This window comes from Tenrec ecaudatus, chromosome 16, assembly GCF_050624435.1.
Source record: "Tenrec ecaudatus isolate mTenEca1 chromosome 16, mTenEca1.hap1, whole genome shotgun sequence".
NCBI classification, from domain to species: domain Eukaryota; kingdom Metazoa; phylum Chordata; class Mammalia; order Afrosoricida; family Tenrecidae; genus Tenrec; species Tenrec ecaudatus.
In genome coordinates this window covers 110,492,659-110,520,355 of record NC_134545.1, presented here as the reverse complement: position 1 = coordinate 110,520,355, position 27,697 = coordinate 110,492,659, and the positions used below count along the sequence as shown (strand labels likewise).

At 54.7% G+C, this 27,697-nt stretch overlaps 1 protein-coding gene across 3 annotated transcripts in view; it reads right to left on the bottom strand.

The window, feature by feature from the left end:
• Window positions 1–11,105, bottom strand: part of MGMT (O-6-methylguanine-DNA methyltransferase) — a 188,800-nt gene extending 177,695 nt beyond the window's left edge. Inside the window, exon 1 of one of the 3 annotated variants that reach the window (XM_075533922.1) lies at window positions 11,007–11,105. In XM_075533922.1, coding sequence (XP_075390037.1) covers window positions 11,007–11,009 — 3 coding nt within the window. In that variant the 5' untranslated portion in view covers window positions 11,010–11,105. The other 2 variants (XM_075533923.1, XM_075533924.1) reach the window with 2 other exon arrangements.
• Between the last annotated feature and the right edge of the window lie 16,592 nt (window positions 11,106–27,697).

The following is a 27,697-nucleotide window of genomic DNA, read 5'->3' as shown; positions in this document are numbered from 1 at the left end:
AGTTTCATCCTGAAGACCCCAGTGGTCCTGACAGGGAAGTAGGGTTCCCCCAGGGAGGAGGAGGCACTGGGGAGGGGCCGCCTACTAAAGAGCCTCCTTCCTCCCTGCTGATAGCCTGCCCCAGGAGCAGTTTACAGTCAGGCAGTCCCCACCCCACCCCCTGCTTGGGGGTCCAAGTGCCAGATGAGGCGGGACATCTGTCCACCGGGCCCCAGGGAGGCCTCATCAACTTCTCCAAGGTGCTTCGCATAGGGATGGTCGCAGAGGCACCTGGCGGTGCTACAGCAGCCTCACAAGCAAGATCCCCCTCAGCGGGGCACTGCAATCTGAGTCCTTCTCAGCCAGCGACTCGGACCACAGTCCCTCGGAGCTGGGCCTCCCATGCATGGACAGTCTCAGGTGCAAAGCAAAGATGCTATCCTGTTTTTATGGGGTGTTGTGAGGCCTGGGTGAGGCGCACCGGTGGACCCCAACCTTCTTGGATGGAACAGAACTACGCCTCAGGGTTTCGGATCAGATAACGTCATCTCCCTCCGAGTGGCTGGTGGGTTTGAACCACCTACCTTGCAGTTAGGAGCCTGGCTGCTGGATTTAATCAGAAAAGTGGTGTAGAACAACGGACACCGTGCCGGCCACACGGCAAGAAGACGCCAATCATTGCTGTTGTCATCAATGCAACTGAAGCAGAGACCCATCTCCACCACTGAGCTAGCGGACCTCAACTCTCCCTGTTCAGGACACACCCCAAGTGTGGACCCTCTCCTCCTACCCCACGGCAGAGGGGCGCGTCAGTTCCGTTTCCTGGAGAGGCTACACGCTGAGAAAGGCTAAGAGGTGGCTGAGGGACACAGGAATTCCCTGGACAAGATTCTGGCTGGACTCGAACGTGGATTCTGGGTGGCTCCTAGTCCCCCTTAGTGTCTTCCGTGAGGTCGTGGCCCCGCGTGGGGACTCAGAAAAACCCCAACAAGCCACTGTGGTTGGGTTCCTGCAGACTCACTTCACAGTGACCCTCGAGTCCAGAGGCGCGCCGCCCTTGTGGGTTTCTGAGACTGACTCTTTATAGGAGTAGGAAGCCCCAATTTTCTTGGGGGAGCAGCTGAGGGTTTTGAACTGCTGACCTTGCAGCTAGCCACCCAACACATAACCACAATGCCACCAGGATCCCTGTGTTGTGACTGTGGTGAGATTCTGACCTTCCACACAGGTTTGGTCCTGTGTGCCATGTGTCAGCCAACGCTCGTGGGCAGCTGGTGCTGAATGGGTTTCCACGGGTCTTCCAGACTGAGGGGGACCAGGAAGACAAGACAAGTGTCATTCTCATCGATTGCTGCCCTGGCAGCAAATGCCATAAGTGGTAGTGAGTAGCAGTCCCTCTGTTTCTCCACCTCCTTCATGAAGAGTGAGGGGAAAGTGAGGAGCTGATAACAAGGGCTCAAGGAGAAAGAAAATGTCTTGAGAAGGATGATGGCAACAAATGTACAAATGTGATTGACACAATGAATGGATGGATGGATGGATTGTGATAAGAGTTGTAAGAGCCCCCAATAAAATGATTTTAAAAAGAAAGAAGCAAGACACACCCACAGGAAGTCTGCTAATTACCATAAGAAAGACAGCCACTCCCCAGTGGGATTATAACCATCTCCTCTGGGAGGTGAGAATTTGGGGCAAATATCCTGCAGTTCCTAAGGCTCCTTGATCTACTGCCCCAAAGCAGCCAGTGCAAACCCTCCTGACAGGTCATGAGGATGGTGCAGGACCGGACAGTGGTCAGTGCCTCTGTGCACACACTGAGGCCGGTGCAGGACCAGACAGTGCCTCTGTGCACACACTGAGGACGGTGCAGGACCGGACAGTGGTCAGTGCCTCTGTGCACACAGAGAACGGTGCAGGACCGGACAGTGGTCAGTTCCTTTATGCACGTGCTGAGGACGGTGCAGGACCGGACAGTGGTCAGTGCCTCTGTGCATACGCTGAGGACGGTTAAGGACAGTGCAGGACCGGACAGCGGTCCATGCTTCTGAGCACAGTGTTGCCACAGCTGCCGGCAGCAAGCAGCAAGGCAGCAGCAGGCTCTATCTGGAGCTCCCTGTGCACAACGGGGTCGTGTGTCTGACTTGGCACATGGGCAGTGGGCAGGGGCTTGCTGTCCATCCAGCAGGCAAGCAGGCTCAGGGCTCTCATGCTTACCCAGAGTTGCCCACTCAGTAGGTGGCCTGTCCAGAGGCACCCCATCGTCCCCCCACCCTAAACACACAACTGTGTGACCACTGTTGCCGATCAAATGCGCAACCCGGGTCCACAGAAATGCAGCCCCTCACTGGAGGCCCCAGTGGCTGCCTGAGGGGAGGAGCAAGCGGAAGCGGCCACTGGAAGGGCACAGGTGTGAACACCTGGCTGCTCGGGAAGCACGTTTCTCTGTGAACCAAAGCGCTGCCATCAGCTGCAGATTGCCTCACAACCACGCCACCGCGCATGCCACACTGGCAATATGCTCTCGTGCGTCCCAAAGAGCTCTGCCTGTCCCCGAAGAGTCACTAATGCACCGAGACCCTCGCGGAGGGTCACTTAGGACCGTGGCCACTGCCACAGACGGCCTCCTGACGGGGAAGGCCAAGGGTGTCCCTTCCGGCTGGGGAGCAGCCACCCTCGGCTGATCCAAACCAGGCAAGGAATCAGCTGCCTGGAGCCACCGCCCATCTTGGCAACGTCGTGTGGTGCACCACGGGTCTGTCCAGATTGTGAACTTTTAGCAGCTCAGGACTTGCAGAACCAAAAAAACCCAGAACCCACTGCGTGGAGGGGATTCTGACTCACAGCGACCCCATCTGGGGTTTCAGAGGCTGCACATCTTCATGGCAGCAGGCAGCCTCATCTTTCTCCCTCCTATCGGATGCTGGTTTGGAACTGCCAACCTCATGGTTAGCAGCATGGTGCCCATCCCAGAGCTCCACCAGGGACTGACGACCACAGCTCACTGCCATCGAGAGCCCATTCCGACAGTGTGACCCTACAGGGCAGAGTAGAGCTGCCCCTGTGGGGTTTCTGAGGAGGAGAAAGCCTCGTCTTTCCCCAGCAGAGTGGCTGGTGGTTTGAAATGCCAACCTGGAGCTTAGCAGCGCTGAGTCCACAGCGCACCCCACAGCACACCAGGGACGCCAGCAGGAGAATGTCACACCAGGGACACCAGCAGGAGAATGTCAACTCAAAGGTGACCTTCTGGGTCCTCCTGCTGTCATCATTGTGAACAGAGAGTAAAACACGGCCAGATATTAAAATGCAAACAACACCATTGAACGCCCCATCCCACATCCGGGGTGGGGTGGGGGGGTGGGGAGAAGGGCGTGACTACTCCTGTGAAGCGCTGCAGTCTCAGAAACCCACAGGACAGTTCCACTTCCGTCCGCGGGTCTCACGAGTCGGAGCCCACCGGATGGAGGCGAGTCTGGGGTTTTGTGTCTCCTGTTCTTTGTTCGACCGGGATCCCCGACTTGTCTGTCCGGCAGTTCTCAAAACGATTGCACACAGAGCTCCATTTGTCAGCACGGACCGCCAACTGCTCTGTGCATGCAGAAAGCGCCCCTGAACGACGAAGGCTGCTGGTGGGTGAGGTCTCAGCAAGACAAACAGCCGGGACAAGTGCCTGCCCCCGTGAGTGAGCCCTGGATTCTGGGGAGCGGCCGTCAGGCTGAGCAGGAGATTCTGACCAGGACATGGGGGGGAGGGGAGGGGTGAACACAAGAGGCCTCTATGGCTACTTATGGATCCTCTCACTGTGACATCTACGAAGACAAAGTGACATCCACCAGGTTCTGAGTTGGCTTTACAAGGGCTGCCTAACAGGCCACATGAGTTTTCTGTGGTTGAGGGGTGAGGGGTGAGCAGCGCCACAAGGCATCCCCCCCCCCTGCACTGATAAGCCACCAACCTCACGGAAAGCAGCGCATGGTGCTGAGGAAGTCTCCGGGCCTTCCATGGACTTCCACGCAGGGCCCGCTGGCACCTCCCTGGCAGGAGTCCCTGGGCAGCCAGCTTACCCATTTAGGGCTGCAGACAGAGTAGACGACAGGCGGCGGTCACACGGGCAGGACTCCCAAGCTCTTTGTGCCAGGCACGGTTCTCACACATGGGCCCATGGGATAGAGACGCCGGGTGCTGGCCAGGCCACAGAGATGTCCTTCCTCTCAGGACATCACCAGCAAAGAGCCCATTGCCAGGGAGTCGATTCTGACCCACAGCGACCCAGGGGTAAAAGAGGCTGCTACACAGGAGTCCCGACCGTCATCTTTAGGGGAGAGCATATCCAGGCCTTTGTTCCGTGAGTCATTCCTTTACACGAGGTGGACACCACCAGAAGGCCTGTGCATTCCCACTAAATAGGGAGTGGACTTGAAGTCGGGCTGTGTCCTGTGGGAGCCGAGGCCAGACAAGGCAGTCCACCGGGTTCCGGATCTCACAGGAAGCACGCTGCAAACTTCCCCAGTCAACAGAAAACCAGACCGGCCCCACTGACCAGTAGACTGGCCACCCAATGCCACCTAGCTGCCCCAACCCCCCTGGGGTCACTGCCACTGGCCTGTGTGCCCAAGCCAAAATGCCAAACCACTGCTGTCCAGTAGGTGCCAACGCAGGGCAGACCTGAACAGACACAGGCTCCCCGACGCTCTCCCTCAGAGCTCCCGAGTCTTCCACTATCCTGAGGGCATGGAGCAGCGGTTCTCAACCTGTGGGTTGCAACCCCTTTGGGGGTCAAACAACCCTTTCACAGGGGTCACCCGATTCATAACTAGCAAAATTAGTTAGGAAGCAGCAACAAAAATAATTTTATGATTGGGGGTGGTCCCCACCACATGAGGGACTGTGTTAAAGGGCTGTGACATCAGGAAGGTTGAGAACCACTGGCTTAGAGGGAAACAGGACAAGCAGACACCCAGCAGCAGGACCCGGGAGACCCACGTCATAGCCCTGTAGTGGCCCTAGTCGCCCCACAGAGCCAAGGTGGTAACACATGTCTTCAGAGGGCCCCGGCAGGGTTTAGTGGCAGCAGGAGCTCAACGGGGCCTGTGGCGAGGAGGAACTGCATCCACCCCCCATTCCTGTGGCTCCCAGTCCATCCTAGAAGCCACGGAACGCCAAGCAGGGGTGGTGAGTTCTGTGCGCGCTACAGCCCGCCTCTGGAGGGGAGTGCTGGGGGGGGGTGAGTTGATGATGGGTGGGAAGAGTGGTTTAGGGAAGTTGTACACCTGGGGCAGCTTTAAGCTCTGCCTCACAGAGCCAGCTCTCTGGCGCTGCTTCCAAAGGGTGCTTCCAAAGGCTGCTTCCAAAGTTCATTTCCTTGGTGTCCTGATGGTGGGGTGGGCTGCCAGGGCCCAGATTCTCTGGAATATGTGGTTTGGAAAGATGGGGAAAGGGGTTTCGAAAGAGGAGAAGGAAGAACTTTTGGTTTCTGGGTGGGATAAACGCACCAGCCTGGGCTGGAGCAGCCGTTCTGTTGCAATCTGGTCTCAGCTGCCAAAGCCGTTCCTGGAAGTGGGAGGAGGGGGCCTGACTGCGGAGGGATTGGCCAGCTGGACCCGTAGGGAAATCGAGGGTGATAAGGAAAAGGGCTAGCAGTTCACTGGTGCTGCTCTCAGTGACAGCTGCAAAGGCCAGGAAAGAGCGTGTCCAGGCAGATGGCAGCACCAAGCCCTGGTCACCAAGAAGTTAGTCTGGGAGGAATACCGGCCAAACCAAGGAGCTGCAGAAACCTAGGGGTGTAGTGTAAAAGGCATCTTCAATTTGTAGCTCAGCTTCCCGAGAAACCAGTGCTAAAACGGACGGTGAGACCAGCTGGAAAGTCAACATCTTTGTTGGTGTAGTAGTCAGCCATTGGGAAGCCAACTGCAAGCTCAGCAGTTCGAAACCACCAACAGCTGCTTGGGAAAAAGATGTGGCTTTCTATTCTCATCAGGCATTACAGCCCCAGAGTCCCACAGGGGCAGCTTCACCCTGTCCTTTCGGGTCCCCAGGAGTGCGGTGGCACTTTGGTCTCTAGTTGTGAATGCTGACGAATGGAAGCGTCCGTTGGGGTTGGTGTAAGACCTGCAGCTCACCTCGAGCTGTCACAGACGGGGATGCCAGACCCAGTGCCACAGCAGGTTAACCCGGAGGGCGCGGCCAGCCCAGTGGACTGCATGGCATTTGCAGTGAGACTTGTTTACCCTGAGGAGGGTCACTACCCCTCTCCCTAGCTAAACACTTCCTGGAGCAGGCCAAGAAGCAGCTGGTGGGCTGCTCGAGGAAGCAGTGGTGGAATGGTTTGTGGGGTGAGGACACCCACACAAGTGAGCACGCCCCACACCTGGGTGACGGCAGACACGGTGGGTTAGGGAGTCCCTTCTCTGTGCCCAAGTCCTGCAACCTGCCCACCATGAAACAAAGCAACCACCCGGGAAGCCGTATTCATTCCGTGGGCACAGCTTCCCTGTCGGGTCTGATGGAGGCAAGGCACATCCGGCGCCCTGGAGGAGGCTGGGAACGGGCAGTGGAGAACTACTTACTCCAGCAGGCTGAGATTTTGAGCAGTCACCACGATGGACGGCAGACACAGTGCGCACTGACGGTGTGGAGAGGAAGGTGCTAGTCAGGGCCGAGCTACAAGAGGCCGAGGAACCAAGAGACTCTCCCACTGCTGGCCTGCATTAAAGAGCCGGGAACAACAGATCGGCCCATTAACCCCACCTGGAGGGGTTTAATGATGAACAGTCCCACCTGGGGCGGGGTGCCTAAGAAGGACTGACAGGGGCCAGGTCTTCTGGCCTGGCCCCAAGGCTATACAGATTCCGTGTGGAGAAATTGGCCCAGGGTTGGACAGAGACTACCTTCCTGAGGCTCGGGAGCACTGCAGCTCCATGTGCTGTAATCCCCAAGTCTGTCAATAAGACCTTGCAGGGCCTGGGCTTAGACTCGGGGACATGGGGGTACAGTGGTGGACGGGCCTCGGGTGAAAGTGGGACGAGAACTGGAGGGCTTAAACAGGCCTTAGACCTTGCCCGAGTGTGAGCAGGGCGAGTGGGGGCATGGTTACACACGGGCTGCTGACAGGGTCAGCAGTTTGAACCTCTCTGCCGTTCCCGGGGAGAAAGACGAGGCTCTCTGCTCCCATGGAGATTTGTAGCCTCAGAAACCCAGAGGGACAGTTCTCCTCTGTCCAGAAGGTCACTATGAGTCAAAACTGATTCGATGGCAAAGTCTAGCTTCGCCTGAGTACCCGGATGCCTTATTGGAGTGAACGGCGTTTCCAGCTGGGGAAGACTCCCCCTACCTGACATTGTAAAACTAAAGGCGAGTCGGGGGGGGGGGGGAGAGGGGCACAGTCATTGTTAATTGGACATGCTAAATGGGAACCATTAGAATGACCCAACTCACGCAGGTGGTCGGTTTGAGACACCCACTGGGTGGGCAAGGGAGGAGGAGGAGAGGCCGACTTTGATTAAAGTTACGCTATGGCCGGACTGGACACAGCAGCTACAGCAATGGGCTTGGACATCAGAACGATTGTGAGAGGGCCCCAGCACTGGGCAGTGTTTCCCCCTGGGGCCCATCCAGTCACACAGAACAGCACCTCACCACAGCCAAGGCTGGAGTGTTGACACCAGAGCTTTCTCCGCATCTCCATCTGTACAGCAGGAGAAAGGGCAGGCGGCTCTAGGAGCGACTATCGACTGTCCAGGCTGAAATAAAGCAGGGCCACCTGTGGCATCAATGCTCAGGATGTGGTGCCGCTGGTGCAGAACATTTTGGAAGACCCAAACTCACTGCCATCAAGTTGTCCTGACACATCGCCACCCCACAGGCTGGGTAGACCCACCTGTGTGAGTTTGAGGCTAGTGGCTGGGGAGTTTGAACTGCTGACCTTGTGGTTAGCAGCCCAGTGTAACCACTCCACCTCAGAGACTAAGGGAGACCAGTGCTCAGGGACTGCTCACAGGATGCCTTTTTCTCTGTCCTAGCTTACAAAAGAGCTCCACGTGGGCAGGATTTCGCCAGCACTGTCGGTTTGGTTAGGTGACTGGATTTGGCACGGGTCTTGTGGACAGTGTGCTGCCTTGATTGTGTTCCTGTTCACTATCCAAGAGCAGGCTTGGCCTGGTCTGAACGCAGTGGTGACCCACGCGGCCGGCAGCGTCATGGTTGTTAGGTACCACCGGGTGGGTGCCCCTGCCCAAGACCTGGTTTACGACAAAAGGAAACACTGCCCATCTTGCGCCATCCTCCAGACTGGTGCTCTGCCGCAGCCGGACTGAGGCTGGCTCCTAAATCCCGGTGAGATGGTGAAATTCCAGGAAATCACATGGGCAGAAGGCACCTGCAATCTTCCGGAGGCATAGCTGCTGCTACCTGCCCCCAGGACCTGCAGGAGGCCCAGTGTGAGGCGGGTCTGCGTGCCCTTGGGAGGGTGCATATTTCGAGTCTGGGAAGATGCTGACTCCCATGAGAACACAACCACTCGGGACAAAACCTGGTTCGAATGTGGGGCCAGGCCATGCTCCCGCTCAGGAAGCACACGGGGATGTGAATCCGGAGGTACCCGCCACACGTGCTTCTGCAGACTGGCGCTTGTGGAGAAGAGCTGAGAGCAACACTGCCCCTGCCCCAGCCACTGGCATTCTGGACCGAAGGTTTCTGAGCGGCACACGATGGACGTCACCTGAAGGGCAATGGCCCACCAGCGACAGCCGAGATTGAGGCTGCTGCCCAGTCACCGAAGGGCACCTCAGACACCCCCAACGTCTTGGGTGGTATCAGAGAAACAGCCTAATAAGGACAGCGGTGCCCCAAGTCCTTCCGTAACCGTATGGAAACAGTTCATACAGATACCAGCACCTGGGGGCAGGCAGGGTGGCCCTCACCATATCCAGGAACCAAACCAAAAATACCCAAACTCAATGCCACTGAGTCCATTCTGAATCATGGTGGCCATACAGGGCAGGGTACAACTGCCCCTGTGAGTTGGTTTCTATGGGAGCAGAAAGCCTCACTCTCCTCCCACGGAGTGGCTGGTGTGTTCAAACTACAGACCTTGCAGTTAGCAGCCCAATGTGTAACCACCATACCATGAAGACTCCCTCTTTCCCCCCTGGAACCACCTGAGAAGATGCCTAGTCCACTGCCCCACAGACAGTGCCTGGCTGCCTAGCGGAAGGCTGCTTGGTTCTTGAATGGCAGTTCCAGCAGGGGTGGGGGAAGGGAGGATTGCCATTGGGTAGAGCCCTGTACTTCTCTGGGGGTCCTGGGAGAGGGGCTTGGGGAGAACTCTAATGTTATCAGAGTTCGGTCCACTAACACCTAAACCTATTTCCTGCTGGGTGCTGCATTCTAGCAAACCAGTTAAATCGATCCGAGGCCAGGAGCTGCAGCTGGCATCACTTTGGGAGGAGCTGGCCAGATCAGGTGGGCCAGGCAGCAGACTTGTGGGGCCTGCCACACTTTGGAACCCGGTTTGCACGGCTGTTTTGGACTTAGAAACGGACTTGGAGGAAGGATTTGGTCCTTCAGATAAGACAGAGCCAGAGTCTGTAGCCCAAGGTCATCTTTGTTATTTCCCACCAAATACATGGGTGGGACTATGCAAAGGAGGGGTATGTGGCTCACCAAGGAGACTGGTTAGCTTGTTAATAATGTAAGTAATGTGCAAGGAATCCTGTGGTGGGGACAGGCATGCAAATAAGGTGCATGAAGACCTGATGAGGGGATTGGCCAGTTTTGCTCTCCAACTAGGTTTAAAGAGAGAAAGAGAGGGGAGCTGGAACAAGGAAAGCCCAGAGTTGCGGTGCCAGAAGGCAGAACCCACGAGAAGGGGTGAGACAACTGCAGTGGGGCTTGCAGACCCTGAGCCAAAAGGGATACCTTGGTCCCCAAAGGCCCCCAGCAGGGCAAGACGTAGCTATCGTGATCAAGAGCTGTGTCCCAGTTCTTAACACTTTCAGTTAATCAGGTCCCCTAGCTGGATCCTGGTACTTCCCCTAGGAACCTTAAGTATGGTTCCTGAGTTCCACAAGGCTATGCACTGAATTACTGGGCCAGGACAATGAGTTGATGATGGAGGTAAAGGAATGATGTGGGAGTTTGGAAACATCAGACACCTGGGCACGTTTAACCGTTGCCTCCTAGTTACCAGCTTTGTGCCAACCCTTCCAAAGGAAATTATTCATTTAAGAGGCTGTCCAGACACAAAAGGGCCATCTTACCCTCACCTGTCAGGGGACGGGAAATGACGAGGAGGGCCTGACTTAACAGATAATGGAGAAGTTGACATTTGGGCTTATATCCACTAATCAATTCCACTCTTGGTGCTTTATGCCCAGGAGCTGCATGGTTTGCAGCAAACAGCTGTGCAGTCCCAGTCTGGACAGAGCAGCCTACTGGCCTGGCAGCCCACCCAGCCAAGGCAAAGCTGAACAAATAGAGACACGGCAATCTGTCTGCCAGCACAGGGAGCCCGGCCCAGCTCCTGTAGCGAGCACCGACCACGGTGAGGTTTCAGGAAAAGAGGAAGCCCAGTGAGCAAGGCATGGTTAGCGCTGTCTTGGTACGGGCCTGGGTTCTAGGTGCCCATTAAGTACTCTGAGGCCCCGTTTGCTTACTCCAAGTGGTTACAGCGCAGCCACAGCCGAGACGACACCAGCACTGGGCCCCCTCCGCTGGATTGGAGAAATGCAGAGCATTGCAAAAGAAGTCTGCAGAAAGCTTGCCCTCAGGAAGGTGAGCAGGGCCAACAGGCCTGGCCAGAGAGGAGGAGGGGAAACCATGACCCTGCCTGGGTCACTGTCAGCTCAGCCAGGGGGTGGAAAACCTGGGTCATACCTGGGCTCACTAGGGGCAGGGGTAGCTGGGAACCGGCCTTGCAGCGAGTGGAAGATGCCCGATGGGCCACTGAGGGCTGCTGCTGCCCAATGCTCCAGACACCCGATCTCCCAAGGGAGAGCCCGAGCTCTGCCCGGGCAGGCGACCAGGACACTCACCATGCAGCTGAAGGCGCCAACCCAGGAACTGCGCAACAGGATGCGCACAGTGCAAAAAGCTGCTGCTCCAACAAGTCCTGGGCTCGGGGCGGGGCCGGACCAGAGAGTGGGCGGGACGAAGGTGGGGCCGAGCTTGGATGGCCAGACAGAGACTCCGGGCTGGAAGGCTCGGGGGCGGGGCCAAGGCCAGGCCCGGGAGCGTACTTCCAGTAAGCGACGGCGCTCCGGGAGAGCATGCGCATTGCGGACTCGGAGGACTGGGGCTGGCCCTGCTCTGCGCAGCCCCGCTGTACGTAGGACTCAGAGCAAGCATGTGCCCCTGAGCTTGTCCCCTAAGCGGCCAAGCAGTCGGTGTCTAGGCATGGGGATCCGACGCCAGACCTGCAGACTGTACGTCTAGAGCACAGGGACCTCACAGAGGCGCCCCCAAGCACAGTGGCCTTGTCCTCCACCACCAGACAGGGGTCGCCTGCCAGGGCTGGGGTAGCCTGCCCTAGCAGCAACCATCAGGGCAGCCTGGACCCCCAGAGGAAGCCAGTATCGGGCTCCCTGTACTACTGAGAGCACCCTGGAGCAGCCAGTGTCAGATGGACACCTGTGTATCTCCCTGGGTGCCCTCACAAGGGTCCTTGGTGTCATGTTGGGCTGCTCCTGCAAGGTCAGCAGTTCAAAGCCACCAGGTACCGTGCAGGAGAAAGCTGAGGCTTTCCGTTCCTGCATAGCATTACAATCTCAGAAACCCCAAGCAGCGGTGAGATTCAAATAACTGAACAATCGGTCGGCTGTCCTAATGACCGTTTTAAGTAGAAAACAATCAGACACCAAAAGTAGCATATTGTTTTATACAGTTAAGATTTAATAAGAACAAGATTATGAATTTTAAAATATTAACAAGAGATATTAAATACTACCTGAAAAAAGACATTTCCCTGTTGTTTCTTGGTTGGTATCTCACCAGCAATGCTCTTCGATATCATCCAAACATCAATCTGATTTTATCAGTCAGATTTTATCTGAACATCATCGGTAGTCTTCACTGTAGGAGTAGAATTCTATTCCTTAAAAGTAGGCCAATTAGACAACAGTCATTGCGTTTGATATATGAGAAAACGGGTGACTTCTCGTCACTGAACATATTCTGTTCATCTTTGAAAAACCCCTTTCCAAGTCTGCTGAACTGACCGCAGTTGTCTGACAATATTTTCAGTTCTTCGAAGGCATAATTCACTCATAGTATATCATAGGAGTTTGGGGTGTAACACAAAGCTGAAATGAATGGCTGCCTGTCTACCTCCGGCTGTCATTTTTCCACTTTATGTTCTACATTTATTTACTAAAGTAACAAATGCAAGGCACTAGAAATGTAGTATTTCATCCAAATTATGACGAGTTTTATGAAATGGATAAACAGAAACTACAAGCATCCTTTGGTCTAATATATATATATATATATATATATATATATATACCTATATATATATATATATATATACCTATGAACAGAATAGGTGCCCTGGTAATGCAGTGGTTACATGTTAGGCTGCAAATCTCCATAGTCAGCAGTTCAAAACCACCAGCAGCTCTTCGGGAAAAAAACGGGACTTGCTATTCCCGTGAACTCTTACAGTGTCAGAAACCTACAAGGGGCCTCTGTGAGTCAGCACTGACACAAAACAGCGAGTTTTGTTATGACTAGAATGAACATTACTGTGGGTGTTTGGAATACATGATTGCTCAGATGTATGTTAACAACGAGTAAGGAATGTTTATTTGTGATCTCCCCATCGGGCAGCTGCCCAGCCACCCACCTTAGAGAGAACCCTGGTTATAAGTGCCATTTTAACCACCTGTTTTCAAACTCTACAAACAATTAGGTATCAGTCCTGCCAAACCAATGCAAACAGACTGAATCCTCAAACTGCCAACAGGGACCGTTCTACCCTGTCCTAAAGTGTCACTGTTAATTATCATTACAGCACCCAGCATAGGACCCACCCCTCCAAACACACACACACACACACACAGAGAGAGAGAGAGAGAGAGAGAGAGAGAGAGAGAGAGAGAGAGAGAGAGAGAGAGAGAGAGAGAGAGAGAGACCTACCAACCCTAAGACAGAATTGAGGTTGATGCTAAGACTCTTCTTTTGATTCAAAGATGTTCCAGAACTGTGCAGATCATTTGAACTTGTAATTTTACCCAAGTGCTAACTGCAAGGTCAGTTGCTCAAGAGCAGCAGCCCCATTGTAGGAGAAAGTCAGGAGTTTCTACTGCCACAGAGCTACCGTCATGGAAACTCACAGATGCAGTTCTGTCCTGCTGTCTGGGTCACTGTTGTTTGGCATCCACTCAATGGCAGTGAGTTTGGTTTATCACTTCACCTTTATCAGGAACTGAAGGGCCATCGGTTCTAGCCCATAGAGACCCCACAGGACAGGGAAAAACTGTCCCTTTAGGTTACCAACCTTTCACATCCTTTAGAGATCACGGAGTGCTGCCAAGCCATTGACCTGATGATTGGCAGCTCAGTGTGTAACCAGCTAGCTGCCATGCACAGGAGCCCCTTGATACTCAATTATTTTCCAAGTATTTCTCACCTTTTGGGTTTTATCCTATAATTGGTGGGTCTCAATTCTTCTCATATTTAAAACTAGGCTGATATATTGGTAAATTAGTATAACTTTATTACTATTAATAGAGTGGAACACCATATGTAAGAAACAAGAGCTGATATGATCTATCCAGCACAGTTTTCTGAGCCAGCGCCCCAAATATCCCCAGGAACAAGCCTAAAAAGCAAGTCACCAAGAAAGCATTGGCTTTTGTTGGGTTGAGATAGAATATTTAATGTCAAGGGGGCAGGGGAACAGTAATTGGAATCCACCGGCTGAACTGCGGGAGAAAGATGAGGCTGAAGTTTCTCTGAAGGCGCAACCTTGGCTACAATGCGCAGTAGTTTTGCTCTCTCCCACTGGGCGGCCCGGGTGGGGAAGGACCGGAGGGCAGTAGAGGAGCATGGTAGGGCTGGTGGCAGTGGAACCAACCCCAGTGGACAAGCCTTCATGGCCACGGTCGGGCGGAGCCCCGGGACATGCGCGCCTGTGCTTGTGGCATCCTTGCACTAAGCTGGAGAAGCGCAAGCACTGCCCAGACGGAGGGAGGGGGCCTGCGCTTCACCGTGAGAATCAGAGTGGGGGCGCCGCCCTGCCCAGCCCCTCTCTTCCTCCTGACTCTGTGTAGTCCCCTAGCTCCTTTGTCCTTGGAATGGCTTTGGTGAGCCCTGTGGGTTCCCCACTTGGGGATTAGCTCACTGTGTCCCATCCTCCACCAGGCCCAGTTCCTGGGGGTTACTTTGGTCTAAAGGGTGGGAACCCGGCAGGACTGAGTGTGCCGAGGGCCTCCCTGGAGACCAGCCAGCTTTCTGTGGACACACCCAAGAGGACACCTTCAGTGCTAAGTACATGAGCACCCCATGTGACCGCTCCCAAAGATTAGTAGCCCAAGAAACTTGTCTAATAAGCTTGTCTCTCCTTGCAGGCTCCATCCGCCACACGAGAGGCCGTTTACAACAAAGCTGTCTTCTGTAGTCAAACTTAATCCCTACTACCCTGCCTTTGGGAAACGAGGGGATTTTGTAACAATCACATAAAACCTTATGTGGTTTGAAAGCCCCAGACTCCGGACAAGCAAGCGATGGTCTTGTAAGGAAGGCGGCGTTACAGAGCCCCTGATGTAAGGGCCTCCCTGGGCTTTCTTTGCACGAGGTTCTCCACTGGAGAGAGCCCCTGATTAACACGATCGATTTTCTGCGGCCCTGGCTTCCTGTAACGGTTGAAGCCGGGGGCCAAGCAAGGGTGGGACGTGAGGCTGGGCGCCTGAGCATTCTGGGAGAGGAGGCCGGGAACGGAGGACCGGGACGTGGGCACCTCACTGCTTCTCTCTAGCCCCGAAGAAATCGTGTGTGATCCAGGAGGGACCGGGTGGACATCGAGGTGGGTGCTAGTTGCCAGCCAGTCGGCCCTGCCAGGTGGCAACCCAGGCACAATAGAATGAAACAGCTCCTGGTCTCTGATTGGCTGTGGTCCTCACCCTAACTCTCACTGGGTGTGTGTGCGTGCCTGGCTTTCGGCCATGTTTGCTAGACCTTTCTTCCTAGTCTGCCTTCTATGGAACCTGTTCAGCATCATCGCAGGAGGCATGCCCCCGCAAACAGATGGAACAGGAGCTGGGAGTAGAAAGCCAGTTTCTTGATGAGCCCTGGTAGTGCAGTGACCACAAGTCAGCAGTTCAAACCCACCAGCTGCTCCACAGGAGAAAGATGAGGCTTTCTGCTCCGATAAAGAGCTACAATTACGGTCAGAATCGACTCTGTGGCAGTGAGATTCATTTGGTTTGGGCCACCAAGTCAATTCTGACTCCTGGTCACCCCAGGGAGTAGAACTGCCCCTATGGGGTCTCTGTTATCTTTACGGAATCAGGCTGCCTTGCCTTTCTTCTGAGGAGCACATAGTGGGTCCGAATGGCAGGGCCTACCCTTCTACCCTTTGATGCTGGTGGGGGCCGGCACTGGATGCTGCAGGGACAGGGACAGGTGGTGAGCACCCAAGTGCATATAGGTGAGCAGTTCGGTCAAAAGGAAGCGGGTCTGGAGCAGAGAGCGTTTTGCCAGGGATGGGAGCCGGTGTATAGGGGCTCAAAGCTGGAAAACCCCTTCCACTGCAGGCTCTGCACCCTGGCAATTGGGGAATGGCTGGCGTCAGAGGTCCAAGAGGAGGTCAGGGAAGATCACCTGAGAAAGGGGGAAAGGGTCCCTGGGTGGACACAGGCTAATGTGCTCAGCTGCTAACTGAAAGTCCAGCTGGACGCACCACAGAAGAAAGGCCTGGTGCTCACCTCCCAAACTGCAGGCCCTGGAAATCCCCGGGAGCACAGGTCACCTGGACTTCACCACGAGTGGAATCCACTCCCCATAAACTGGTGCCCATCTGTGAAATTCAGCTGACAGAGGTGGGACAGCTATCACCCCAACCACGTGCAGTTCCCCTCCCGTAGTGTGGAGGCTTAGACTCCCCTGGGAGGTTGGAGGGCACGGAAGGCAGCTGCCCCAGGGAGGCCCAGCAGGTGCGGACCCCATCTCAGCCCAGGGCCTCTGTAAACAGCAGTGCCTTGTGGGAAGGGGCCCTGCCGGTCTCAGCTTGAGAGGCTGCCCCTGGGTGGCGCTCCGAGAAGTGAGGCTTTTTCCAGCACAGTGGCCACACTCATTAGGAAGTGTTTCCCATCCATTTTCAGCAAGGCCCAAGTCGTTGGCAGTTTGGGAGGCATCTTGTAAGTGGTGTGAAGTGCTGGGGAGCGGGCCCACCTGGGCCAGCGAGAGGCAGCCGGCTCCCCCGCCCCCGCCCTGTGGGGTGAGCAGCACTGCCTGGCTTCCTGTGACTTGGAAATTACACGGAGACCTGGGAACTAGATGCTGGGCTGTAACCCATCTGCTGCTGGCTGGCAACTCAGATGGGAATGCGGGCAGGAGGGGCTGGTGCTCCATGCTGCCCCTCAGTCTCCCAACACTCCACCGAGAGGAGCGAGGGGCCGCCTCAAGCCCATCCCGGTGCCTTCAGCCAGGGGTGTGGGTCAAGCCAGGGACAGGGCTCGTGGACGAGTGTGTGGTCTATCTGTTGTCTGTCCCTCTGTCTGTTAGCATGAAGTGACTCCACTCAAGCTGGGGAATCAGATGGGGCAGAGCATGAGGCCCTGAGCATGGTCGCAGCCCTACCCAGCCAGCGGCAACCCTGGAGTCTGAGCCTTCCTAGGTCCAGGCCCTGCCAGGGACTGGGACGCCAGGAGTGCTCCTCCTGGCCATCTTTAGGAGAAGACTATTGGAAGTACCACGGACGGTCAAAAGAATAAACACGTCTGTCTTAGAAGAAGGAGAGCCAGAGTGCTCCTTCGAAGCGAGGATGATGAGGCTTTGTCTCATGTATTTGGGACCTGTTGTCAGGAGAGACCAGTCCCTAGGGAAGGACATCATGCTGGATAGAAGAGAGGGGCAGCGGAAGAGAGGAAGGCCCACCACAGCATGGGCTGATACAGGGGCTGCACCCATGGGTCCGCACACAGCAACTGTGAGGGACCTCCAGGGACCGAGTGGCGATGGCGTCCATTGTATATCAGGTCACTGTGCGTCGGGACCCACTCAAAGGCACTGGAACAGCAGCCACAGTGGACCAAAGTCCAGGGGAGCCCCAAAAGAGGAAGAGCCAGAATGAGACGGACTGACAGCATGGCTACCACAATGGGTAGAAGCACCATCATGCGGACGGTCGCTCTGGAGCAGAACCGGCCGGACATCACCAGCCCCACCAAGGAGGGACAGAGACGTCAAGCGACGGCTCCCGGGGGACTCCGTGTCTCGGGGCTGCCGAGCCAGAACGAGCACCCAGTCTCTCGAACCCCAAGGACTCCTGTCCTGAGAGGGCAAGGTGCAGAGGGCCAGAGGTGAGTCGGGGTGGGGGTGGGCGTTGGCACAAGGACCCCGTGTTAGCATTTCAGAATGGAGACGTTTGAAATCTCCTTTTGCGACGAGTTAGGATGATATATTTCTGTGGATGAAGGATTTTACCCCCTTTGTTCTCCGATGAAAGCAGCAGAGTTGCTGACTTGGTCTAAACCAAACACGGGGACGCGGCGTGGACGGCCGATTAAAAGCTTGTCTTTCTTGGCTGGCGATGGCGATGGCAGGGGTGGCTGGCCCCTGCGTGTGTTGCTGCTTGCAAATGTGATTTTTATTTGCAGCCCTCGAGCATGTCAATGATTGGAAAAATATTACTGGCTTATTAATAAGCACGGACTGGCCACGGTGCTGGCATCTACCTATATATGTGGGATAAAAATACATGGGGAGAGGTCTAAATGTGACTGTGAAGGTGATTCAGGGATCATTCATCTGGCCGCTGTTTTCTGGCCACCCTGTGCCAGTGAGTCCAGGCCGAGGTCCCGGTACGAGGGCCCCAGACTAACAGACTCTGTAAGTTAACATTGTTTAAAAGGCTGGTCCTGACCCCACGTACTTGGGCCTTTGGCAGTGAATGAAGACTCTTGGAAGGAGCAGATAATTTCTGGCCGTGGCACCCTCCCACTGCCCACTCAGAGCCCCTGCTGAACAGGGTAGACTGCCCCGTGGGTTTCTGAGGCTGTAACTTTACACCAGGAGAAAGCCTCGTCTTCCTGCTGAGGAGCACACTGTGGCTTCAAACCGCTGACCTTGCAGTTGGCAGCCCCGTGCGTAACCTGCCATGCCTTCTCTGAATGGTCAAGCCCTGGCCCAATTGCATTTTTTCAAATTCCCATTGTTTCATTTCCTTTCCGTTGTGCCATCCCCCGATTCATTTTCTTCCCCATCTCTCCTTTCACACACAGTCGCCCGTCCACGTCCCTCGGGCCAGCGCGCAGAAGGCCAGGCGGGAGGCCGGGCGGGGAGGTGTTTCTTCCAGCCCCCTTAGCCCATGGCTGCTCGGATTCACATGGATCTAGGAAGGACGCTGCTGGAAAGGGGTCCGGCTGCTTCTTGCCTCCGTGGAAATGCAGGCTGTGATTTCCAGTGTAGTACCGGGGAGGCTTCCACTGATTTCCAAACTTCCGGGGAGCTACTACCAGCCGGCTCCTGAGATGGGACCTTCCAGGGCGCACCAGAGCTGAGGCCAGGGAGGGTCTCTCTGTGCCCTCCCACAGTGTCACCTGCATGGGGCCTCCTCCCAGATGGCTTCCTGTTTGTGTCTTTGGGGAAATTCTCCACAGATCCCCAGCGCTGGGCTACGCTCACTGTTCAAAAGCCGAGGAATGAGATGGGCTATAGTTTATGGAACTGTTTATGAAAGTCTCGCTTTTCTTGAATTGTTCAAAAACCCAAAAGGAGTCAAACTTTGACAGTTTAAGGCGACGGCAGGAGGGTCGTGGAGAACTCCCGGGTGTACCTTTAGCTGCGAAGGCTTTCTTGTTGGAAATGCAATTTCCATTCTGCGAATTTCCTCCTACCTATAATGCGCCATTTGAAACTTTTTGCCTCTTTTGAAAGGATTTCTTCCATGTGAGGCAGCTGACAAAGGTCATATTATGAATATGTTTCTGGGATGATAACATTTTGATTAGATATGCAAGAATCCTCGCGTCTTCCCTCGGATGCCATTTTCCAACCCTTTCCCATTATTTTAAGAAAATCACGTAAGCTGATACTATCCGGCAATAAGAACCCGCATTTCCCGGCTTATTTTCTTTGCTGTAATGTGCCAGCTCTGTGGGCATCATTGCGGGAATAAATGACTCTTCTCCAATAAAGCAAACGCCTCAAGAAGCCCCCCGAGGCGGCCGGGCTGTCCATAAAAATTGAAATGGATTCCATAATATGGTATTCAATTTAGTCTAATAAGTAGAACTCAGAAATAATCTAGCCCTCCACACGGAAGTCCCTCTGCTCCTAATCAGGAGGGACGCTGACTTTGTACCAGAACCGAACAGATACTTGTTCGTGCACATTGCTTTAGAAGCTTGGGCTGTGGTGACAGAAATATGGCCAAGCAGGGGTTTCCAAGACCGGGCCTTGCTTTCCCCGGTGACCAGCAGGTGAGAAGTCTGCATGCAAGGCCCCCGGCTCTCCGGGTGGAAGGTCCTTCTTCCAGTTCGCCTGGCTCCAGGGCCTCCGTGTGGGCATGGCCTTCTCCTGAGGATTCTGGGAACTCCTGTCTTCCTCCCTGGAGGTGGGACACAGACTCTCTCTTCCTGGGGACATTCCTGTTGATAAGCCACATGGGGCTACGCTGATGGATCCACAAGACTGTCCATCCACCCACTGGCCTGCGATCTTCCTGCATTTGACATCATTGCACATGTTGCTTGAGTCTGAAGGGGAATTTATAGGTTGGTATCAGACGTAGGGGGTGGACTGGGCTAGGATGATTTCTCAAAACATAATTGCTCTTTCATATAAAGCTCTTTCTTATACGCATGTGTCTATGGATTTGCCTCTCTAATCAGCCCACACTGACACAGGCACCCTACAGGACAGGGTAGGGCTGCCCCTGTGGCTTTTGGAGACTCCAGTCTTTCAGGGAGCAGACAACCTCAGCTTTCTCCTACATAGCAGCTGGCGGGTCTGAACCCTGACTTTGAGCTTAGCAGCTCAACATGTCACTTGCAACCCCACCAGGGCACCCTATGCAATGCAATCTCTTGTTCTTAGGTGACATCAACTTGGATCCGACACCTAGGGGCCGCATGTTCCAGGGAACAAAATGCTGCCCGGTCCTACGCCATCCTCAGAATTATTATGATTGAGGCCAATGTTGCAGCCGCTGTGTCCATTCATCTTGTCGAGGTCTTCCTCTCTTTCGCTGCGCCTCCACATTACTGAGCATGATGTCTTTCTCCAGGGACCGGTCTCTCCTGACAACGTGTCTGAAGTACGTGAGATGAAGCCTCGCCACCCTCCCTTCTAAAGAGTATCTGGCTAGATGCCATCATATATTTATGAAATGATTTCTTTTCCTCCATGTGAGCTATTGAGCTACCTGAAAACTTAATCTTTCTCCCTCCGTCCCTCCCTCTCTCTTTCTCTCTCCAGCTTGAAAAATGAGCCCTTTCAAGACATGGCAGAAGTCGTTCTCAGAAAGGCTGACGTGGGTTCAGCAGCTTCTAGAGGAGTCCCGTGGACGGCTGTGGTTTTCCCGAAGGGCACCAGCGCGCTGACACCATGGCCGGCTCCCCGAGGCCGGCCAAGCTGGGAAGAGCAGCACGGGAAGGTGAGACGCTGTTTCGGGGTTTGAGCGATGGCATCATGATGGCAGAAGGAGAGCCGGTGATCAGAAGATGCCAGAGGATGTCAGAACCGGGCTCGGGGCTCCTGGGCAGCTGGGCCTGATGGAATTCAGTCCAGACAGTGCTGGGGAAGGGGCCACCAAGGTGTCCACAGGGGACGCTTCATCAGGTGCAGTATCTCAGCACCGTCCCCCCAAATCAAGACAACCTCGGGAGCTGCCCTGCGTGCTCCTCTGACCACCTTCCCTGAGAAGAGAAAAGGTTGGGCGCTGAGTCGGAATCCTTTCCCTTCTCCCTAAGCCTGCAGTCACGTGGACATGGAAATAAGGGACCGCCACCCTGCTGACGTTTGGGCGCGGGTACCCACATCCCGTTACGTCCTCAAGCAGGGCCATTCTGTAAGTAGACTCGTGAGTTGAACGCTTGATCCCAAAGATATCCACACTGTTTGTATTTTAAAATCAGCCACCAAATGCCAGTATTTTCCGTCCGTCCACCCCGTCCCCAGGCCGCACCCGCCTAGAGTCGGGAGCTATGTCTAACGTGTTCAGAATGATCCAGAATCCTCCCCGTGCCAGGATCGGGAGGCATGCCTTAAAGCTTCCATTTAGCCAAACTCTCCCCATGGAAATGCCCACCTGTGCTTGTCATGGGCCAAAGAATTCCATTCTGTGATTAGTTTAGGAGCCTGGGAGTGCAGAGGGTTAAGTGTTAGGTTACTGAGAGGAAGGTTGGCAGTTCAAGCCCATCAGCCGCTCCTCGAGTGAATGGTGTGGTGTGAATGGTGTGGCAGTCTGCTCCCGTAAAGGTTTGAGATGGGCCGGTTCTCCTCTGTCTCACAGGGGTTTCTGGGAGTGGAAACCTACTCAAAGGTGGTATGCTGGAGAATTTGGATAGCAGGAGAAACAGTTCCTGATCCAAGCTCCGTGGAAAATGACTTTCCAGCTAGTTCCATGGTCTGCTGGCTGGAAGGCCTTTGGACGCTCCACACCCTTACAGAGCCTCGTCTACCAGCCTGGGAGGTAACTCTGCCTGGCTGGCAGGGAAACCACAATCGATTGTGCTGATGCGAGGGAAGGGAGCCCTGGCTGTGTCATGGGTTTCCTATGGCCTGCTAACAGGAAGGTCAGTAGTTCGAGCCCACCAGCTTCTCCAAGAGGGAAAGATGAGGCTGTCTGACTGCTCCAGTAAAGATCTACAGTCTCTCACACCTGAAGGGGCAGTTCTGCCCTGTCCTGTAGCGTCGCAGTGAGCTGGAATACTCAATGGCAGCGGGGATTTAAAAATGTGAATGAAAGGCTCTCTAACCACAGCCGGGTCTCAATGACTGGCTTCCTTTTCCAGTGGAGAGCCCAAGAGGGGCAATGGTTCGTGCACTGTGCTTGCTGCTGCGGGAGAGGCTGGCAGCTTAGGTCCACCCGGAGATGCCTCAGCAGGGTGAAAGACCTTCTTTCCCCAAGTCAGCCCCTGGAAGGTGCAGATCACTCTGTCACACACGTGACTGTGCCTGTGGAAGCAAAGCCACCTGCATTTCAAACGCCAGCCAGGTCCCCCGCGGAGCACAGACCGCAATGGTGCTTCCGACGGAGACAGGTGAGGACTCTCCCTCCCACGGTTACCCTTGTGAAAAGCAGTGGGGTCTTGTCTGACTGAGCGCCAGCACACCAGCCCCTCTGGTTGGAAGGGATGCAGAACACGACCAGGGAAGAGCTGCCTCCTCAAAGAGGAATCGACCTTAAGGATGGGGATGTAGCCCATCTGGGATACCTTCATTTGCTGGCGTGCCATGACTCAGAATGAGAGGAAACTGCCACAAACATCTAGTCATCCTCAGGGTGTGGCGTTAAGAAGTATGAGTCTAGGAAGTCGTTGAAATGAAATGGAGGCCACAAAGGTCAATACCCCAGGCTATAGCGAGCTGAATTGGACATGTATTGGCCATTTCAAATCTGACAGTCATATGGTCTACTCTGCCAGGAATGGCCACTTAAAGAGGCATGATGCCAGGTTCCTTGTCAAAATAACATTTCAACCTGCAGCCTGAAGTACAGTGTTGTCAGTGACGGGATCATATTGGTAAGACTATAAGGAAGTCTGGTAATGTAACTGTTATTCAAATTCATGCATAAAGCAATAAAGCCATGGGGAAGAAACAGAAGAATTCTACCAACATCTTCAGTCTGAAATTGTTCAAAGCTATACTCAAGATGCCCTGAGAAGTACTGATTGGAATGTGAATATTGGAAGCAAGGAGGATCAGTCATTGGAAAAATGTGTTCTTAGTGATCGAAAGGAAGGTGCAGATTGCAGGATAGAATTTTGTAAGACTAACAAATTCTGTGTCGAAATTAATTTATTTTTCAACAACATAGACAGTGACAACTAAACAGAGGACCTCAGCAGATGGAACACAGAGGAGCCAACCAATGACACTGTGGGAAGAGACGGCTGGGAAGCTTGACTTCATCAACCAGCGCAGGACCAGAGCCTGACTGTGGAGCAGACCGTCAATGGCTCTCGTAGGTAAGTTCAAGGTGCAGCTGAAGAAAAAGAAAAAAATCTATGAGGGTCACAAGGAGGTAGCCCCTCAAGGAGATGGATGGGTACAGTGGCTGTAACAGTGGACTCAGACGTCACAATGGCGAGGACAGCGCAGGACTGGGCAATGTTTCGGTCTGCTGTCCACACGGTCACCATGAGTCTGAATAGACTCGACAGCACCTCACAACAAGCTGAGCGTCGAAGTACCACCCTGAGTCCATCTCTCCCACCTCCGCTGAGAGCCTGTAGTAGGCACAGACGGGACGCACTGGGCACTGATGAGCTGTGGGAGGACATCATCCATGCAGAGAGCAAAAGGTCGTAACACCAGACAGAGGGTAAGGAAAGACCACGTCGGATGTCAGAAGAGACGGAAACGTGTGCTCGCACACAGGGGAGCCAAAGTGACGGGAAGCCACGAGGAAGCCCAAGAGCTGACACAAAGATCTCAAAGGGCATCTCAAGGCATAAGGCCTACAAAAACAGCGCCCACAGACTTTCTCTTACTAAACCTCCCGGCAGAAAAGACTCTCAGCCTGTCCGTGCCAGCCGCAGCCCCCACACACCTGCCAGTCCATCATCCCGCGGGCGTCGTGCGCTGCCGCAAAGCTGGGAGCATAGGTCCTTGTGAACCACCTTGTTGCTGGCACTTGGTCAGGGCCACCTCACGACCCTAGGACTCCTTGTCGCCTATGCTGAATGAAGACACCGTCCCTGGTCTGCCAGTTCGCTGTGCTGTGCTGGCTTAGCTCTTGCTACAATGCTGAAAACCATGCTGCCGGCATTTCAAAGACCAGCAGGGCCACCCAGGGTGGACAGGTTTCAGCAGGGCTTCCAGGCTCAGACAGACCTGGCACTCGACTGCCGAGCAGCCCGTGGAGACCCTATGGACCCCAAGGGAGCCTTGTCTGGCAGCATGCTGGGAGGGCCTCGATGGACTGAGCAGGGCGCTGACCATGAGGATCGCAGTGCTCCTGCAGTCGCTGCCAAGGGACAGCAGCATACACTCCAGTTATTTATTTGTTGTGAAAAATCAAAAGGACAGCCATTGGTTTTTACTTTTTGCGTTGGCTTTTCTTTTTTTTAAATCGGGATTCTGTCTGCAGATGGCGACCCATGATGCAATGGGGCAGCCCTGGTGGCACTGTGAGTGGTACGTGGGGCCGTCCATTGCAACGTCAGGAGTTGGAAACCACCAGAGACTCCACAGGCGCAAGAGGAGGCTTGTGAGTCCGGTAAAGATGTGCGGGCTTGGAAACCCACTCTGCATCGGGAGAGGCTCAATAGCAGTGAATTTGGCTTTGGATGACATGGCGGGAGGTTCCCGTTGGCACCGGTCTCTACCTCCAGCCTGCTGCCTGTCGCTCTGGTGCTGGCGAAAAGCCGCCGCCTTAGGGAACATGGGTCCTTTTTTTGGGAAGACACTGCTGGGTTGCTGGTGGCGTCATTCCTGGGCTCATGTTTCTTTCACTGGTGGGGGCTCCATCAGACTCCATGAACTTCATAAACTAAGCAGGCTTCCCAAGGTGAAGCATGCCAGTTGTGATTTTTTGCTTCCTGAAGGCTGAATTCTGGGAGCACAGCTTGGGAAAAGAGCTGCCCAACCAGGAAGCCATTTCCATTAGCCCAGCAGCAGGCAGGCTGTGAGGGACGTCGGCGGCGAGAATGAGTGCAAAGCCCAGGTCTGAAGGAAGGTGGAGAAACCAGGCTGAGAATGAGGGAGCTCAGAGCGGAGACCCCTACCAGTCCTCCCTGTGGCCCAGTCCCTCTGACTCACCCACAAGACTCCCCCTGAACCCCACATCATTCTCACCTTCCCGGGAGTTTGTGAGTCCGACAATTGTTCAGGGGAGGCGCTCGTAAGACGGCCGCAACGTTTCACAGCTCAAAGTCAGACCACAGACTTGGCCGGCGTAACAGCACCCAGGCCTCGAGCTGCTGCGCTGGCCTTGGTGAGCAGCAGGCACGTGTCAGTGCCACCCACTCTCCGCACGGTGCCCGCCGCCGTCTCTGACTCAGAGCCTTTCCTCATGCGGCTGGCGGGCATGGAGCTCCCAGGAGGCCGGCAAGGAAGCACCAGCTGACGTGAGCATATTTACCAGTCTACAGCGAATAGTTTCATGAGTCTCACATCTTTCATGGGAGCAAAGCAAGGGAGACGATTCATACACTCCAGGAAGCTCCTCATGCTTACCTGTGCTTGCTGAGTACTGCTCCTGTCCGGTGGGGCTGTGAGTCGGAGTCCCTCGCTGGGCGGCCACATTCAAGGGTGTTGATTCAAGCCCACCAGTGTCTCTGAGAGAAAGATGGGCTTGTCTCCTCCCACAAAAATGCATTATCTCAGTACCCAATTCAGGGTCGCTATGAGTTGGACTTAACTCGATGGTGGTGGTTTTCAGTCCTGCTGGGAACTGTAAGCTTGGAAAGAGGCTTTGATTCTGTCAGAAAGGGTGGTGGGGCTGGGAGAGAGACCGAGGCCAGCACGGCTACCCATGGAGTCTTGGCTGCGGTCACAGAACATGGGCCTGTTCTCTCCAGGCGGGTCAGGAAGTCAATCCATGCTTGCTTTCCTTCCTGGACTTCTGTCCCTGTGAGGGATTGTAAATGTGAAAAGAGGCTTGGATCCTGCCTGGGAGAGCCGTGGGTTTGGGAGAGAGACTGAGACCAGCTGCCACTAGCCACAGCAGCACCTTTGACAAGAAGAGAACCGGTGAAGTTGTTCACTCCCAATTTGTAAGCGAGCACAAGGCAGCCTGTGTTTTACCTTGATGATTGGAGCACCCAAACGCTGATTCAGAAACAAGCTTTGAGGACACATAACCGAGTCCCTGAGAGACCAGTGGCTGGAGAGCCTGCACGGAATGTCAGGCTGGAGAGCTTGCATCTGCTTAAAGAAGCCCCCAGGGGCCCACCCGTCCTGGAAGTCAGTCATAGACACTCCCGGAAGGTCTTCATCTTTGCTGTGTCTGCAGTGCCAAGAAGCGAGTGCGCCCATGTGGCCTCCGGGGGCTCAGAGCATGGAGAAGCCTCACCATTGGCTTCAGCCACCCTAGGATCTCTTTGCCACGCCTTTCAGTCCCCCTTCCTCCCAGGTCCAGTCCCTGCTGTGGCGTGCGATTCACAGCGAGCACCGCTGCGTTGGGGATGATTCGGAGTGTGCTCTGCGCTCAGGTTGGAGCTACGACGAGGACGCCAATTCAGTTGTAGTGGAGTAAGGAAGACCGCCGAGGACTCGGTGCATGAGGAATATTGAAAGTCCCACGGATCTGTCCTGGAGGAAATACAGCTGCTTAGAATCAAAGGTGGCGAGACTTCGCCTCACGTGCTTTGGACATGTCCGGAGAGACCAGTCCCTAGAGAAAGGACATCTTGCTTGGTCAAGCAGAACTCCAAACTCACAGCCACTGAGTCTATGATGACTCACAGAGTCCCATGCTGTGGATTTCCGAAACTGTTAACCCTTTATGGGAGTAGAAAAGCCAGTCTTTCTTCCTCAGAGCTGCTAGTGGTTTGGAACTGCTGACCGTGTGGATCACAGCCCAATGCATAACCACTACACAACCAGGGCTCCTATTGGTAGAGCAGAGAGGTGGCAGAAAAGAGAAAGACCTTGGATGAGATGGATGGACACGGTGGCTGCGACCCTCACCCCACATGAGAACAAGTGTCAAGAGGGCCCCAGACAGGGCGGCGTCTCCTTCTGTTGTGCACAGCTTGTTGTGGGTCAGAACCAGTGCAATGACAACTAACCACAAGGACCCCACTGCACAATGTGGACAGAGCTGCAGACCCCCCTCAGAACACGCTGGGTGCTGGCGTGCTCCTGTGGACACGTGCCTGGAGGTGGGACGGGGCTGTTTCACAAACCTCCTCACGCCCCTCCCAGAGCAGGATGAAGGAAAAGGACATGTTGCTAAGGAGGAGGATGCCCATGCTTTGCGGCACACGGTGCCTTTTCTCATGGTCTCCAAGATGGACATAGCACTGTGGACCAGACACAGGTCTGCCTGACCACCCCTCTCCTCCAGGTGCAGCCCACCCACCCCAACGAGCGGCTCTCACCCATATTGAGGATCAATCACCTGCAGAAGGAGAGCTCCTTCAAGGTGCATCTCTGCGTCGCCCTCAGCTCCAGCATCTGTTGCCATGGAAGCGGGCAAGCATCTCCCAAACCCTGAGTGGCGCCCTCACCTGCCCGCTCCTGGCAGGAGCCCGAGGTGGGGGTCAGGGGGTTAGGGGCTTTTGAATAAAGTTGCCTTCCTTCTCCTTTGGCTTCTGAATAAACACCCACCTGGGTTTTTAGTGCAAGCTCCCGATTCAAGGTTATTGATGCCACGCTAAATTAATACAGT